The sequence below is a fragment of the Periplaneta americana genome, chromosome 10, assembly GCF_040183065.1.
Source record: "Periplaneta americana isolate PAMFEO1 chromosome 10, P.americana_PAMFEO1_priV1, whole genome shotgun sequence".
NCBI classification, from domain to species: Eukaryota; Metazoa; Arthropoda; class Insecta; order Blattodea; family Blattidae; genus Periplaneta; species Periplaneta americana.
Genome location: NC_091126.1, coordinates 3,190,227 through 3,203,681, shown reverse-complemented (window position 1 = coordinate 3,203,681; position 13,455 = coordinate 3,190,227). Strand labels below are relative to the sequence as shown.

Sequence of the window (13,455 nt, the reverse complement as noted above, 5' to 3'; positions counted from 1 at the left end):
GACTTTTGATTGTGGGGATATTTGAGAGAATGTGTCTATCCGGTCTCTGCACGGTCTAAAGGCTAGCATACAACGACATGTCGCTCTATTTCACCAGATGTGCTGCAAGCAACTTTCGACAATGCCATCTTACGAATGCAACATGTTGCCGAGGTGGGAGCTCATGTTGAACAGTGTTTGTAACCATAGTTCCTAAAAAACGTGCCAGAACCACCGTTATGCGTTTGATCTCTCCTGCCTGTTTCTTGCGCCTGTAACATGTTTTGATTGCTTACAGCGCCATATTTTCACCTGGTGGCGAGACTTGGAACTATTTTTTTTTTTTTCATAATTCGCAAGCGCATTGCTTAATTAGCATATATACGAGGTTTCACACTCCTACGATTAGCTGTGCGATACCGACCGATGAAGTAGAAGCAGGTGACGAACAGTTAATAAGAGGTAAAATGACAAATAGAAACTCTAACAGAAATAAAGTAGATTCAATCAAAACTATAGATACTGAACGAAACTACCTACTAAGAGATAGGCATCAACAAAGATTAAATTTTCCTAAAATCAGAAAAACTTATTATTAATTAAATAAGATAAGAGGTTTTGAAAATAAGATAGAATTACGTCAAGATTTTTAAAATAATAATAAAAAAATTGAAAATAGTGAATTAAGGTAGTTATGAATGTATTCCGATAGCTATATAATTAGTAAAAGTTCAGAAGAAAATTTGACTTTATAAATTGGTTAACTAATGTATTTTAATTTCAATAAGAATGCAATCATAATAAATTTATTAGTCATCATAATAGCAATGAATCGATAATGAGTACATGCGACACAATGATGAAACTAAATTGAGGTTGATTATGTAAGCAACTTGTCAAGTTTGTTTTTAAGCAGGTATGCGGTAGTCTTCATAGAAGTTACGCAAACGTTTCTGCTGACATGAAAATATTGCAAGAAAGAAAGATTAACCTACATATGGAATGTACCGATTCAGCTATTTCAGGTTCATGACTTACAGTGTGTCGACATCTGATCACCTAATTGGAATAATAAATTATTATGTAAAATAAGACCTAAATATTACAATTAGATTTTGAAAAGGAGCAAATAAATCAGGTTTAAAGTCTTAAGGGTTATCACGATTGGTTTAAATATGCACTAAAACAAGACGTAAGTGCAAGTTTGAACCAATAAATTATTGAGATTTGTGATAGATTAATTAGTTTAGGAAATTGTATATTTATTATGTAGAACTACATTTGTATATAGATCTTTTGTTAAATTATTAAGTTTTATATTTTGTGACTATATCAATAAATCTATCTAACTATCTACACTCCTACGATCATTACAGTCTGTGCTGTGCCATCTTGAACACCGTCAGTTTAATTATAACGATCTGATATAAACAAAAAGAGAGAGACAGAGAAATGAGGGCATAAGGAAGACCTATAATGTTTTAGATGAAATTATTTTTAGTCTAGTTCTGTATTCTGCGTTCATCTATTAGTTTAGTTGAACCCACCTCTAAGTTTAGTGGTTCAGCAGGAAGCTTCCCTCTGTACAATGTTTTATTTCTTTCAGCCTCCTATTACACTGTCAAGTATTTTAGTTGTATACAGATAATTTGAACATAATGTTCTTAATACTACATTTTCAGCATAAGAAATGTATAATAGTTATAGATTGCAATCATTCTTCTTCTTAATGCAACCACTGTACCCTTCAAATAGAGTGTTTTCTAATAAATCAGATCAGGTCTGCTACCAGTATTGTTGTAGTTGTCCGAAGACAGGTCTGAACCTCACAAGAAGGCACCTCTAATGAGGCAACAGGCCAGGGGTTAATGGCCAGTTTTGAGGACTTCAATTTGCCTTGTTTAAGATTTATGAATGTGCAGTGCAAAAGAATGTGTTCCTAATCTTGTTTTATGATTATTAGCGATACCTAAATTTTGCAAATAACGGATTTGCGAAATATGAATTTTCAGCTCATAAAAGCAAAAATGTTATGTTTCAAGTTTTGAAGATAAATTTTAATTTAATTTTACGTGATTTTTATTTGAAGTGCCCAAACGATATGTTTACTAGAAGTCACATAAATATGTGGGTGAATTAATACAATAAGGTAAGCTACCCATGCAGACATGGCAGTGATCAGGTTTATCTGGGTTTACAATTTTGTTTTAATTAGGTATCGGAATTTTCTTTAAAATCGTAGATGATTAGAATATAATCTGTTGTGCACTGAAGTTTATGAAAAAAATTTGGAATGTTATATTGAAACCCTATTTCAATACAGTATTTTAAATCTGATATTCAAACATATTTCGGGTTACATATTTTAAATACGAAGTAGAAATAGCCTCAATGTTTTGGTGTGTCTATAAGTTTACATTTTTCATAAACAAATTCCTCTACACAACAAGTAAGTTCCGACAGAAAACTAAGCATTTTTTAAAATGTACAAAGATCCTCAAGATTCCCTAGATGATAAAGACTTCTAGACTTTGTAACAATTCACAGTAATGTATTTTACACGAAGAGAGTCAGAAAGTTATAAAATGCGTGAAATAAGATCGAAGTTATGTTTTTCTTTTGTGCGAAATAACACCAAAATTAAGCAATATTTTTATACTGTAATTTAAGATTTTTATTCACCGTACAATAGGATCCCTAATGATTATTACACCACAAAAATCAGGACTCTGTGAGTGTGAACTGTTGTGGCTAACACCACAGTGGTTAGCTATTAATTGAAATAAATTAATATCTTTTGGAAATTTTTTAGTTTACTCTGTTGCTTTTGTAAAAGAATCATTCTCTAAATTGGTGCGTATTTGAATATATTAAATATAGTTCCCATGAGAATCAGTAAATATGCAGATTTGAGAAACAAATTTAGTGTGACATCAATGGACAAAACTTCCATATCAACACTGGTGGAAGAACGTATCTGTATAAATGTGAAAATTGTGTTTATACTTACTGCAATTTAATTCTAACATAATTATCTGACCTAAGAAGAATATCCCAGAATCATTTTGAGTGGTTTCCAGCAATTTGTACACTGCAATGATCTGTTTGTACACAACATTTGTAATTTTTATGTTTTTATTATGTGTATCATCCATCAAAATGTAGAAAGTAATACTGTATTTCTAAAATGGAGAACCTGGAATATTATCAATGTAAAATATAGAAACACATAGTTCAGGGTAAAATTAAAAATAAAAACGTCTTTATTGTTTACTCTCTATATCATCTTATTTTCATTTCATAAATATATTAAGAAAGTTTTTACACAAGATGCACTTCTCCATTTTTATATTTCAAGAACATACTTATTAGGATAGGTTTAATTTATTCAAGCTGCTAAAGTTTGTATTTACTTACAAGACAATGCGATGATAATGTTAATATAAGAATGAAAAGAGATGACAAATATATATACAGGAGGTACTAGCTTTATGTTTCCCAAATGAACGTCGTTTCGTTATTGCGTCATGTCACTTCACCCACTAGTCCTCTTTTAAAGTTGGTAGTGTTGGCAATGGAGCGGAAAGATACTGTGAGAAGCTGACGAGGAAGTCTCTGCGAGATGTATTTTAATTAGGTGCGGTGTGGGGAGGTATTGACGAATGGAGATAAGTTGTTATGAGTTTGACCCTTATGACACTAAACAAATGACATCTTAGTCACCACGTGATGTTTAATTATATTGTGGCTGAAAATATCAGAGAGTTTGAGACTATCTGTGTCGATGTGTTGTGTGAGAATGTTCATAACGAGTAAGCATTGAAGTGTAAGCTTGTAGACTTGTAGTAGGTATATTCACTTCTTTCTCAGTCTCTTATACATACGTACATTGTATTGTACAGATATTTTAAAACAGTTTACACTTGACGTGAAGGAGAGAGTCTATATACTATATGTTTAAGTTACTTTTTGCAGTGCAGTGTGTACGATAGTGATTTAATTATGCCGAGTTATACGTAACAGAATGAGTTCAAAACGTCCGTCATCTGTCTCTACTTCAGGGAAGGTGAAGAAGAGCAGGAAATCTATAAACTTGTCGATGAAAATGGATATAATGCATCAGTTTCAAGTGGGTGAGCATGCTGTGGACATCGCATCTGCTTTAGACCTGACTCCAATTACTGTCCGTACAATAAGGAACAACGCAGAAAAAATAAAATCAAGTGTTGAAAGTGCCTCTGCTGTCAGTGCTTCTAAAGTAACTAGTACACGAAACGTGATAACGGAAAAAAAATGGAGAAAATGCTTGCAATGTGGACTGAAGACCAAAACCAACGCAATGCTTCGGTTGGTTTAGTGGTCATACAATGCAAAGCTAAATCACTGTTTGAACAATTGAAAAGTGAAGGTGGAGAGCAGAATGAAGAAACATTTAATGCCAATTAAGGATGGTTTCAGTGCTTCAAATACCGCTATATCTTTCAGAACATTAAAGTTACTAGTGAGGGCTGCAAGTTCCGACAGTGTTGCAGCAAACGATTTTATTACAAAATTACAGAAAATAATTGAAGATGGTGGATACACATCAAAGCAAGTTTTCAACGTTGATGAAACGGGGCTATTTTGGAAGTGCATGTCTTCTAGAACCTACATTTCACAAGAAGAAAAAAACAGCTCCAAAGTAGTGAAGGATCGTCTGACTTTGCTTCTTGGCAAAATGCATATGGCGATTTCGAGATGAAGCCATTGTTAATTTCTAGGGCTGAAAATTCGCGTGCTTTTAAGGGGTATTCAAAAGAACATCTTCCTGTCATCTACAAGGCAAACAAAAAGGCCTGGATCACTGGACATATTTTCAGCCAATGGCTGACAAACTACGCCGTGCCTGCCTGGAAAGAATATTGTGCGAAAGAAAATGTTGATTTTAAGATCTTGCTCCTTATCAACAACGCACCGTCACAACCGGTAAATGTAGATGATCTGCATGAGAATGTGAAGGTGAAGGTTGTTTTCCTCCCACCCAATACAACCAATGGATCAGAGCGTCATTGCCACTTTCAAAGCATATTACCTATGCCGGACTTTTGATCAACTTGTCAAGGCCACCGACGGTGAAGATAAACCAACCATTCGTGAATATTGACGGAGCTATAATCTCCTCAAAGGGATAGAAAACATTGCAGAATCCTGGATGGATCAAGCAATGATCTTCAAGCCATCTATAAAGAGGTAACACAACTTATGTAGCCTAATTGGTCTTGGAATTCGCAGTTACTACAGCTTCCTCCAAAAGGAGTATGAGCATATTGAAAAGGATAAACATTATCTTTGTAATTCAACGAAGAATAAAAGATTAAGTTCTCTCAGTACAATCACCTTTGAAAAGAAACTGGTTAAACAACTTGCAATTGATCAGAGTTTCAAGGAATGAGTAATTGATACTTTTGCAACCAAGATGAATCGACTCCTGGACCTGCTATATAAAAATATAAGGTAAGGCATTCCCATCCATTTCCCCAAATGGATATTTTCCCGAAGCTACCTTTTCCTGAAGCCATGGTTCCGAATTTCATTAGTATTCAGTTTCCCGCATATATTATGCGAGAAATTCCTGAACAGTAAAAGACACAAACTGACAATCACTACATGTTGCCAGGAAACAAAAAAATTACAAAAACTACAGTAAAAGACATGAACTGACTGACAATCACTACATGTTACCAGGAAACAAAAAAATTACAAAAACTACAGTAAAAGACATAAACTGACTGACAATCACTACATGTTACCAGGAAACAAAAAAATTACAAAAACTACAGTAAAAGACATGAACTGACTGACAATCACTACATGTTACCAGGAAACAAAAAAATTACAAAAACTACAGTAAAAGACATAAACTGACTGACAATCACTACATTTTACCAGGAAACAAAAAAATTACAAAAACTACAGTAAAAGACATGAACTGACTGACTGACAATCACTACATGTTACCAGGAAACAAAAAAATTACAAAAACTACAGTAAAAGACATGAACTGACTGACAATCACTACATGTTACCAGGAAACAAAAAAATTACAAAAACTACAGTAAAAGACATAAACTGACTGACAATCACTACATTTTACCAGGAAACAAAAAAATTACAAAAACTACAGTAAAAGACATGAACTGACTGACTGACAATCACTACATGTTACCAGGAAACAAAAAAATTACAAAAACTACAGTAAAAGACATGAACTGACTGACAATCACTACATGTTACCAGGAAACAAAAAAATTACAAAAACTACAGTAAAAGACATAAACTGACTGACAATCACCACATGTTACCAGGAAACAAAAAAATTACAAACACTACATTTAGGCAAACAAGTTTATTAAATTTATGTTCAGATGAAGCTACAATATTATAACTTCAGTGTGAGGAGGTAAAATTTTTTGCTGGAAAGTTACATGTATTTAAAGAGCAAGAGTGCGGTTGGAGGAAAAATATATTGGGATTGTGCAAATGTACATTCCAAAGAATGTTCTGCGTGGGCGATTACTTCTGAACCACAAGTACTTTAAGGGCCAGCAGCATCCCGTCATATACACTGGAGCAGAGCAGCAAGAGCCCACCCAGAGCATATAATGAGAAATGAGTATCTTCGGACATAATTGTGTTCCTACTAGAATGGGAGAACCTTGCAAAGGAAGCGAATGTGAAGAGAAAGGAGCTGTGACCAGCCAGCAAATCCTCCAATTATAAAAAAACACTAACTGGGGAACGATTCCTTCTTCATGATGTACAAAATGGTGATAGAATTCTAATTTTTTTGTACAGGAGAGAATTTAGAACTGCTTGTAAGAAGTGGAACCTGGTTCGTGGATGGAACATTTAAGGTTAGTCCATCTATCTCCTGTATTCTAAGCTTGATAAGAAGACCAGCAGATGCACATAGGGATCCAGATGTACAAATGGCTGTTTTTTTAGTATTTGCATCGATGTCAACAATCAACAATCGTATGAGACTATCTTTCGGAAAATAATACACTCTTCCCACAGAGTTCACACCACAACATCGCAGCATGTGCGATTTTGAATTAGCCATAATGAATAGTGCAAGAAAAGTCGCACCCACTGCAAACATTTCATGTTGTTTCTTCCATCTAGGGCAGTCAGTCTATAGAGAAACAGACTGAACGGCTTCAGGCTCAATACAACGCACTGTAAAAAAAGAAATCCACATGTTGCTGGTACTCGCATTTGTGTCCCATTGAAGATGTGCTGCGATGTTTCGAAGATTCCGTAATGAAGTTTTGGATGAGGTACTTTTTATATCTGATTACTTTGATGTCACGTACATCAGTGGCACATGAGCTCGTGGCAGAAGGTGACCTGTACCTCCACGATATGATACATTGTGGGACCAGTACAATTCCACATTAAATAACGAACACCGAACAAATAATGTCGGAAGGCTTCCACAATCGTCTGCAAGTGGTGTATGAGAGACACCATCCAAGCTTCTACATTGCTTTGACTGAGTTCCAAAAGGAAGAGAATGACATGAGGACCATGATTGCGGAATTCACATTGGGTAGAGTGTGAAGGCACAACCAAAGGAAGAGTGGCTGCAGGATTATCACACCTATGCAGCCGATAACAGACACCTCGATTACATGAGGGCACCTGGACACTAGAGAAAGTTTAATTAATTATACGATAATTATATTGAATACATTTGTGTGGTAATATACACTACTGTATTATCGGGAAAATGGAAATCAAAGAAATCGCGAAAATGTCTGTCAGGAATGTGGATTCGGGAATTTTGTATTTGGGAAAATGGATGTTTGGGAATGCAGATTCGAGAAAATGTCCGGGAATCAAGGTAAGGAGATTTTTTTCAGCCTACCCAATATTTACACCTTAACTTCGCCACTAGTTTACAATGCTTCAATTTGGCCGGAAATCAATCAACTGGAAAAAACTAACGAGGAGGAAAAGCATGATGATCAACTTATCATTTTTAAGAAAAGATCAAGTTAATTAAAACATCGCAATTTGAAGTGGCATACAGCAGTGACATTTAGAATATGAAATAAATGTTGAATATTAAAAAAAAAGTAATACCGCAATGTTGGAAGACTGAGAAAAAGATGGAAAGGAAATGTGAGACCGGAACAGACAAAGTCTAAGGACGATAATCATATCACAGTTTCAAATTCATGTATAACTGAATGATATTGCTATCAATGTTCACCTTCCACGAAATCATTCAAACACATTTTCTTTTAAGTTCGGTGTTGAACAATAAAGCAAGTAGGAGGACTATTTTAACAGAAATTGTAACAGCAATCTTCTGTCAGCATAGTGCACAGTTTCATGTGAATCTGCACTTACAGTAAAAAAAATTACTGAAACTGTAACTGTATCAGATTTCAGTGGTTCAAAGACTGTATAATCCCACTAGGAATGCTCAAATTCAGTTTTGTAATTAGTTTGTGCAGCCTGTGCATAACAGGATATGTAAATTTCTAAAACAACAGTTATTGGAGTTTGAAAGCACTTCATCAGTTAGATGAGTGCCCGCTACATCATATTCATATGGCCAGATGCATCAACATTGTTTAACTGCCAACTTAGAGCCTGTTAAGTCACAAGTATGGTGCACCAACAATAATGACTTAAAAGTTTGCTTAACAGCTGTAAGTTTAATTGGCGATCGATAGCCAATTAAGTTAGTTAACAATAGTTAATAACTTTTAAAGAGCACAGGATGGCAAAAATATTCGGCAATGGTAATTTTGAAGATGAAATGCTGTATTTAGATTACCTAAATCGACATGATGGCCAACGTGATTCAATCAAATTTTATTAGGGCACTCAAAGGAACACAAGAACAAAAAATGTAGAAATACTTTTGTTGTATCAGTCCCCCCATTATGCCTTGTTTTAATAACAAGGTTAGAAAATGTTTATTTTATTTGGACTGAAATCCACTCTTAAAAACAAAAAACGATTTTATAATTATCCATTCACCTTCACGTGCAGAAACATTACCTAATCTGTTGATATCTATACACCTTCCATTACATCACCGAATTGGTGCATAAATAAAATATTTTATTCTGAACTAAACTTATTGTTTATTAACACTCACATGTTCATTTTCACTTCAATATCTTTGGTTAAAGGAATATGAATTCCTTTTCCTTTAAGCATGGCAAAGTTTGAATTGAAACACTCTACTTCATAAAAAAAACACAGCCTTTACTGCTTCGACCACAACTTGTAAAAACTACCTTCCTTGCAACCCTTCTTGTAGCTCTCCATATAAGGAAATTCAGCTGATTAGTGAACTCAACCTACCTGCTCCGTAAAATTAGGTTTTAATGTATACACAATTGTATTTTTACTAAAAACTAATGTAACCAATTATATTATTTTTACATTATAAATAATTACAGTATTATTAGCTGTGCTTGAAAATATCTAATTAGTTTGAATTGCATTTCACTATTTCTACAAAAGGTAAACTTATGTAGCATACAAATACTCTAGAGAAGTAGAAGACAAGATTCATTATACAATGCATACCATTCCATGTTGTTTAGTGAGTAATCAAACTCATTATTTCTACAAACTAATTCCACTTTATCTTTCGCAAAATTTGCTGTTTTCTGTCTCTTCTTAATTGGCTCATTTTAACAACAATATCAGAGCTTCCGTACTGCGTGTCAAACAATCGACAAATGGAATGGCTAACATGTGGCGGAAAAATCTACAGGTTGAGAAGTTAAGTTCGATTGCCAGCTAATGCCAGTGACATAGTGCACCAACCACTCAGACAGTAATGCTGTTCATAACACTACACAAGAGGAATAGGTTGAACAACTTACTGAAGCTTCTCTACAGCAGATGGACATCATTTCTAAAGAAAGATTAGATAATCACCGTGATAGTATTTCATTAATTAATACTGCAGTTTAATCACAGAACAGTATAGATGGAAGTGGGTCCTGTTTATTGAAAACTCTGTATATTCACACATACCTGAATAATGGAAGTGCGGCCCTGGTTTGTCTTTCCTAGACCCATCCCCTCTTGCCAACCCATTTTCTGAAGCAATTTGTTGCCAACATTATCAGATCCAATCCCAGCTTTTGTTGGCTCCTCATATGAAATTGAAGCTGCATCTTCCCGAGTCTTCAGATATTTTTCCTGAAACCATAATTGTTGATTATACAGTAAAACCTAAATCTCACAATGCAGTCCAAACAGGACTTTATTCCTGTAACAAATGGATAACTGACTCAACACTTTTCAGTCTAGTGGGAAGTATACTATGACATTAGACTTTCACATTCACAATCGTGGTCATGTAAAACAATATGATGCAAGGTCACAGAAAAGACAGAATCAGAGTACTGCAAAGTGCAAAAGTATGACTTGTTTCCAACAGGTCGGGACATGGTACCATAATGCATTGTGACGGCATCATATTGGAAAAGTTTGTGTTGGTTTCTTTATGAAATAAGGTTAATATGTAGCTCCAAAATGCAAAGTTCATCAAGATATAAATTTTTTCGCATTCTGATAAACAAAGAGAGCAAGTTGGGGATGAACTGAACAAGAGGTTGATCAAACACATGCTCAACTTTCAGAAAACAGTGAATAAAGTAAATGTTGAAAAGTCAAACTTAGCGAGCAATGTTTCGTTGGATGCCGGCCACTTAGTCACTTGTAACGAGTGCACCTCTGTACATAGTGTTGGACATTGTGCCACTGTCACAGTACTTGAGGGTAGGCCACCAAAGGGGAACAGAGAGGTAGAACTTAAACTAAGAAGGGTTCAATCTGGCATCTGGTGTGGCTTAGTGAATAAAGTATCAGCACGTAGAGCTGAAAACCTGGGTTCGAATCCTGGTGCTGGAGAGAATTTTTCTCCGTTCTATCCATTCCTCACCATATGGTAATGCAGAATTCCTGCACGAAAATATCATATGTACTTCGGTACATCATAGTAATAAAATTATGTTAAGTTCTGCAGTGTAGTACAACTTAAAAACTTAAACTGTTATAGATTACAGTTTGAACTGAGAAAGGCTAATAGACTGAAATGCTACTTCTGAACTCTTCATTGTACAGTGTCTGACAAAATCCTTATAAGGAAATAGGAAAAGAGAATTTAAATAAATAAAGTTTTTGTTTACAACAATGGAGAAGAAGGTGCTCACTTATGTAAAGGGTAAATTAAATGTTGTTTCTTCGGCACATAACTCTGCTTCTGTGAGTGTAATAGAACTCGAGAAAGGAACCTGAACTAAAAGAACTCTTGGTAAGTTACCTAATTGTGTCAGTGATGTAAAAAACTGAAATTCTTAATTATTATTAAAGATACAAAATGGTTGTGTTCAAGATATCTGCCAAGTTATTTTCGTGATTTAACATTGGTACTAAATACTGGAAATAAAAGTAGGCCTACTATTTAAATTCTAGGTTTAATACCAGAACAGTATTAAATTTGAGAGAGAGAGAGAGAGAGCGAGGGAGAGGGAGGGAATGGAGGGGTGTGAGGGAAGGGATGGAGGGGAGTATGAGGAAGGGAGGGGAGAGGAGTGGAGAGGGGAAGGGAGGGGAGAGGAGTGGAGAGGGGAAGAGAGGGGGAGAGAATGAGGGATATATATCAGTTGAAGCTGGATTTGTGGCAAGGAGTTTTGCTCTCGGTACATGCACTTTCTTTTTCAGTGCACAAGGAGACATCTAATACAAAGTTGAGACTCTAGTGTTAATTTGCCAAGTCATTCAACTGCTCATCATTTAGCATAAAATTACATGAAACTCGAAGTGTTATGGTAAAAAAAATCGCAAACATATGCGTCAAGTGCTTACTGAGGAAATTGAATGACATTGCATGTCAAGTAGAAAATTCTCCTAGGAAACCTCTTAAATCTGAAACTCCTACAAAGATGTCACACATGAATAAATAAACCCATCCTAACTGGTTCCACAGGTAAGTATATCCACAGGACAACCAATGTTGGTGGATACAAAAATCAGATCTTCCCAATAAAGTGCTCCTTCACATTAGTGTTAAATGAATGATATTATGTACAACTACGTCCTTCTCATCACGCAGATACTATTGCATATTATTACGTGTTTCTTGAGCATCTTTGACATTGCAATTTTGTCACTTAACTCTAAAATTTGCGAAATTCTCACAAACCATTTCCTGTCACACAACAAAGAAAACAACTAATGCAACGACGACAGGGAGAACGAGCAGAATACAAGAAGAAAAAAGAAATGCAAAGGGAACCAGGGGAATAAAAGGAGAACTAGGATATTAGAATAATAAAAGGGGAACAGGGGGAATACAATGAGAACAAGATGACTACAAGAACAAGCAAAATACAAGATCAAGGGAAACACGAGAACAAGGGAGAGACAAGAAGAACAAAGGGAATATAAGGAGAGCAAGGACGACAGAAATACAAGGAGACAAGGAGATTAAGGTAAATAGAGAAGAAAAAGGAAATACAATAAGAAAAAAGAGACAAGGACAACAAGGGGACGAAAACGAAAACAAGAGGACAACAAAGAGAACAAGGGCAAACAGAGAGTTGCATTTTATGCGATGGTCAATTCTCAAGTTACCCCCACATATGTAGCAAGGAGAAGATGTAGTTTTTCGTCAAAAATGAAGCCCCAACCCTTGTTCTTCTTGTGTCCCTCTTGTTTTTCTTGTATTCCCCTAGTTCTCCTTCTGTTCCCACTGTTCTCCTCGTTTTACCCCCCCCCCCTTTTAAATAAGTGTTTTCCTTAAAAGGGGTTTTACATAGAATGGGAAGGAAAGGCTAAAATAACTAGTAGTGACGTGTGTGTTATATACCAAACATTAAAAACATTATATAGGCCTACGATTATTATTTACAGTACATTTCATTATAATATTTTCTAATTCTTCACTAATGTTTTTCCGTTTGGTTGAACACGAACCACACTGAAACTTGGCACTAAAATTTCTTCTTCCTTCTTCATTATTTGCCTATGCGATAGTGTTATTTGAGGATTAACCTCGACAGCCCTTATCATTTTCACTTTCTGTCCAATAGTTAATTCCTTCCATTTAGTCGCCACTATAACGAAGCATAAACAGCAAAAAAACTTGGAAACAGGATCCACAAAACTCGCGAGAACAGAGTATGCAAAGCAACCACTCTGTGAAAGCAATGTGAAGCAAGACCATAAAGAATAACACCACCTGTGTGATGTCGCATTGCTATCGATTGAGAGTATTAAAAGTCGAGTCGATATTTTGGGCTTCATTATCACAAAACCCACTTGAAAAGTATTCCTTAAAAGCAGGCTTTTTCTTATACAGGGTTTCCTTAGAAGCAGGAGGAATCAATTACATTATTCTTATGGTAATTTGACTGGGACTTAACGGGAATGTTAAAACGGAGTTTTATTTTT

At 35.2% G+C, this 13,455-nt stretch overlaps 1 protein-coding gene across 4 annotated transcripts in view; it reads right to left on the bottom strand.

The window, feature by feature from the left end:
• Nucleotides 1-13,455, bottom strand: part of LOC138707388 (RNA-binding protein 5-like) — a 132,414-nt gene that overhangs the window by 35,253 nt on the left and 83,706 nt on the right. For all 4 annotated transcript variants that reach the window (XM_069836747.1, XM_069836745.1, XM_069836748.1 and 1 more), the window contains one exon: nucleotides 10,030-10,197. In XM_069836747.1, the coding sequence (XP_069692848.1) occupies nucleotides 10,030-10,197 (168 nt within the window). The remainder of the gene's footprint in view (nucleotides 1-10,029; nucleotides 10,198-13,455) is intronic.